At 45.3% G+C, this 4,198-nt stretch overlaps 1 protein-coding gene across 1 annotated transcript; it reads left to right on the top strand.

Moving 5' to 3' along the window:
• The first annotated feature begins 269 nt into the window (after positions 1-269).
• On the top strand, positions 270-3,231 carry LOC123840595 (disintegrin and metalloproteinase domain-containing protein 20-like). Its single transcript, XM_045870340.3, has one exon. It carries the CDS (start codon positions 280-282, stop codon positions 2,452-2,454), a length of 2,175 nt encoding a protein of 724 aa, XP_045726296.1. The 5' UTR covers positions 270-279; the 3' UTR covers positions 2,455-3,231.
• The last annotated feature ends 967 nt before the right edge of the window (positions 3,232-4,198 follow it).

Below are 4,198 nucleotides of genomic sequence, written 5' to 3'. Positions count from 1 at the left end.
GCATTTTATTAATTCTAGCCACATTCCAATTGAAGAATCACTTTTACCTCACCTTCCTCTCTCTCTCCCACTCTCCCTATTCCACCAACCCCATCCTAGCTCTTTTCTTTATTTTCACTTTCAGCACTGCAACTCTGATGGTCCACCTCTTCCAGAACACAGATCCATAAAGGTCAGCTCTGCACCCTAAGCAGCTCAGAGGGAGGAGCCAGACCAGCAGTGCCTCACACCCTGCCCTCTTCTGCCCTGGACAGATGGCTCCATAATGACAGCTCCATAATGGCAGTGGGTGAGGCCCTGGTGCACACCAGGGTCACTCTTCTGCTACTCGGGGTAGGAATGTCTCTGTTCATTTCTGGCCAGTCTCAGGCAAGGCCCTCCCAGCACTTCTCCCCAGAATTGGTGATCCCCTTGAAGGTGACTGGCAGGGGCAGAGGTATAAAAGGTCCAGGCTGGCTCTCCTACAGCCTGCAGTTTGGGGGCCAGAGACACATTGTCCACATTAGGGTCAAGAAGCTCTCGGTCTCCAAACCCTTCCCGGTATTCACCTATACGGACCAGCATGCCCTCCACCAAGATCAGCCTTTTGTTCCTGATGACTGCTACTATCATGGTTATGTGGAAGGAATCCCTGAGTCCCTGGTTGCCCTCAGTACTTGTTCTGGAGGTTTTCGAGGAATGCTACAGATTAATGACCTTGCTTATGAAATTGAGCCAATGAGGTTTTCTGCCACATTTGAACACCTGGTGTATAAGATAGACAGTGATGATACACAATTCCCACCTATGAGATGTGGGTTAACAGAAGAGGAAATAGCACGCCATTTGCAGTTGAGGGCATCATATAATTCTACTCTGATGCAAAGCTCTTACATGGGCTGGTGGACCCACTTGCGCTTTCTTGAGCTGGTAGTAGTTGTGGACCATCTTCGCTTCCTTTACTATGAAAGTAATGTGACAGTAGTACAGCGTGAAGTATTTGATGTTGTCAATATAATAGATATCTTATATTACCCTTTGGAGGTTGATGTAATTTTGACCGGGATTGAAATCTGGAGTGAAAGAAACCTAGTTGCCTCCGATAACATAGAACAACTTATGGAGGATTTTGCTATTTGGAAGTTTCTCAGTCTTGATGCACGACTGCATCATGATACTGCCCATCTTTTCATAAAAAAATATTTTGGCGTAAAACTTGGAGTTGCCTATGTCGGAGGAATATGCCAGCGTCCTTTTAACTGTGGAGTTGATGTGTTTGAAGGAGATAGTCTGTATAATTTTGCACTTACTGTGTCCCATGAACTTGGTCATAATTTGGGTATGTCTCATGATACTGGACAATGTGTGTGTGGGCTTCAGTGGTGCATAATGTATCCTTCCCACAGGGTGACAACTCGGTTCAGCAATTGCAGTTATGCCCAGTATTGGGACAACACTCTCACGAGTGGATTATGTATTCACTCACCTCCATATCCAGGGAATATCTTGACGGTACAGTACTGTGGGAACCTAGTGGTTGAAGAAGGAGAGGAGTGTGATTGTGGGACCATACACCAGTGTGTAAATGATCCCTGTTGTCTGTTGAACTGCACTCTGAAGCCTGGAGCTACTTGTACGTTTGGAATTTGTTGCAAAGACTGCAAGTTCATGCCATCAGGGACTTTGTGCAGACATCACATCAATGAATGTGACCTTCCAGAGTGGTGCAATGGGACATTTCATCAGTGTCCAGAAGATGTATATGTACAGGATGGGATTCCCTGTGGTGATGATGCCTACTGCTATAAAGGGAGATGTAATAACCATGACAAACAGTGCAGGGAGATTTTTGGCAAAGATGCAAGGGGTGCATCTCAGAGTTGCTACAAAGAAATCAACACCCAAGGAAATCGATTTGGTCACTGTGGTATCACAGACCTAATATACGTAAAATGTGAGGTCCCTGATATTCTATGTGGAAGAGTGCAGTGTGAAAATGTGCGAGTGATTCCCAGTCTGATCCAGCATTCTACAGTACATCAGCTTCACTTCAATGACACCACTTGCTGGGGCACTGATTATCATTTAGGGATGGCCATACCTGATATTGGTCAAGTGAAAGAGGGCACAGTGTGTGGTCCAGAAAAGATATGCATCCACAAGAAGTGTGTCAATATGACCCATCCACCACGAGACTGTCAGACTAACGAGACCTGCCACCTGCACGGAGTCTGCAATAATAAACAGCATTGCCACTGCCACCGTGGATGGGCACCTCCTTACTGCAAGCACAAGGGCCATGGAGGCAGTATTGATAGCGGGCCACCTCCTGGGAAGCCTGTAGTAGAAGCAAAGCCAATGTTGGGTTACCTGTCATTATTGTGGCTTATTCCTTCTACTGCTTTCATTTTATTTTGCCTTCTTGTACTTTGTAAGCGAAAAAAAGAGAGAGGGAGGGAAGAAGAGGAAAGCTAAGTCTCCTACCTCATTAGACAAATCCCCAGTTCTTCTTTTAATAGTAGAGAAACATTAGGGCATGCCTCACTGTTTAAAGAAAAAGGATCCTTTAAGGATCCTTCATATCAGGATCATAAGCATTAATACCACACCAAAGGATTTCTAGCATGTACTTTCTTACTCTTCAGTGGTATAAGCCATATTAAAACTTCATTTTTTTTCCCCTGGAGGTTGTCTCTTTATTTTCTGGGCAAAGACACAGCAGAGAGACGTTTTTAAGCTGATGTCACTCCGTTCTAAACCTCCTCCCACCTTTGTATTTGAGGATGTGCCACTGCAGACCCCATTTCTGTTTTTCCTGTTCTCTTCAGGGTAACTGTGCCTAAAGGGGGGCAGTAGAAGTAACCTAGCATGATGGATGAGGGGAGAAGGGAGTTTACTTTCCTGTGTCTAAAAGTTACTCTCACTGTCATTTTGGCTGGGGCTGTGCACTCTGGTAGCCATATTTGGTTTTGGACTCTAGTTTTCTTGGCTCTTTAGAAGCCCCTTCATTCTTATTGAGAAGTACCAGCACCAATTGGTCACTGACACCCTCAGAGGTCTGACTTATAGCTCTGAGGTTAGCAGGTCCTCCTCTGAGTTCTGCCCAGCAGCTGGTCACTTGTGCTCCTTATAGGTCTTATAGGTTCCTGCTCTGCAGAGGGTCTCCTTGAATCACCAGCACTCTGATAAACCCACCTTCTTTCTAGTGTTCCCCTTGCCTTAGGGCTATCAAGTGCTTTCAGGAGTCATTTCATTGTGATAGTCTGAGTTCTCCAGACACTGAGTTAGAGTTTAGAGTGCAAGATTTTGATAGGGACCAACCACTGTGAAAAGGTGAGGAAGTCAGTTGTGTAAATGAGAAATGGTACTGCATTGCAGCCTTGGCCAACCTAGCAGCAAGCTCTGGAATAAATATTGCCTGAAAGATTTGTCTTGAATTGGGCCAAAATGGCCTGGTCTTCATACTTTCCCTTTCTCATTCACTGTATCTGGAGTGCCCTGGGAATGGCAAGAGGTTGGCCACAATTCCCTGTAACTGAGGCTGTCCCAAAGAGCTGACATCAGGAGGCTCTCTGCTGATTGTAATCCCTGTAGCTGCTCAGCAAACTTTCCTTGAAGAAGAATCAAAGTGGCCTATTTGGATATTCCACAGTCTAGTCTTTGCACTGCTCTGATCTGCTTTTCCATATATGTTCTAGGAACAGATCATCCAGAATTCTAATAGGCATCTCTGCCTGTGGGGTACCTTGTAAGAGGGAGGTTAGTGAGATGAAGCACAGTTCCTACTACTACTATTGTGTTTGGCATTGGGGCCGAAATTGATACTGATTGTCTCTCTCCTCCACTATCCATTCTAGTTTCCTTCATCTTTAGATAGCATTCTGCTGGCTTTGGATGATAATCCTGTGTCATTACTCAGGTCCTTGTCTCCAAAGCACTTGAGTGTTTAGTCACCATTCCCAGGCTGGGATTGCTGAATCTATTTATTTACAGTCACAGTGGGGCTAGAGAACACCAAGAAACACTGAAGGAGATCACCTGGGTTCCACACATATTCCCTGCATCTCCATGATATAAAAGCAGCCCTATATCTTCTCAATGATTAGGCTCAGTTACACCTGCCAAGACTGTGACACCTCTTCTTGCTATTGATGAAGGGACACAGGAGCCCAAAATGCCCAGGTGGCAGCTTTAGCATGTAATTCCATTGGGATTCTAG

Source organism: Mirounga angustirostris, unplaced genomic scaffold (assembly GCF_029215605.1).
Source record: "Mirounga angustirostris isolate CCGP_5_RB_7025 unplaced genomic scaffold, mMirAng1.0.hap1 SCAF_9, whole genome shotgun sequence".
Classification (NCBI taxonomy): domain Eukaryota; kingdom Metazoa; phylum Chordata; class Mammalia; order Carnivora; family Phocidae; genus Mirounga; species Mirounga angustirostris.
Note: the sequence above shows the minus strand (reverse complement) of the source record. Positions and strands in the feature narration are given on the sequence as shown.

Coding starts and splice junctions, on each gene's coding strand:
- LOC123840595 (XM_045870340.3), top strand. CDS start 280: ATGGCAGTGGGTGAGGCCCTGGTGCACACCAGGGTCACTCTTCTGCTA.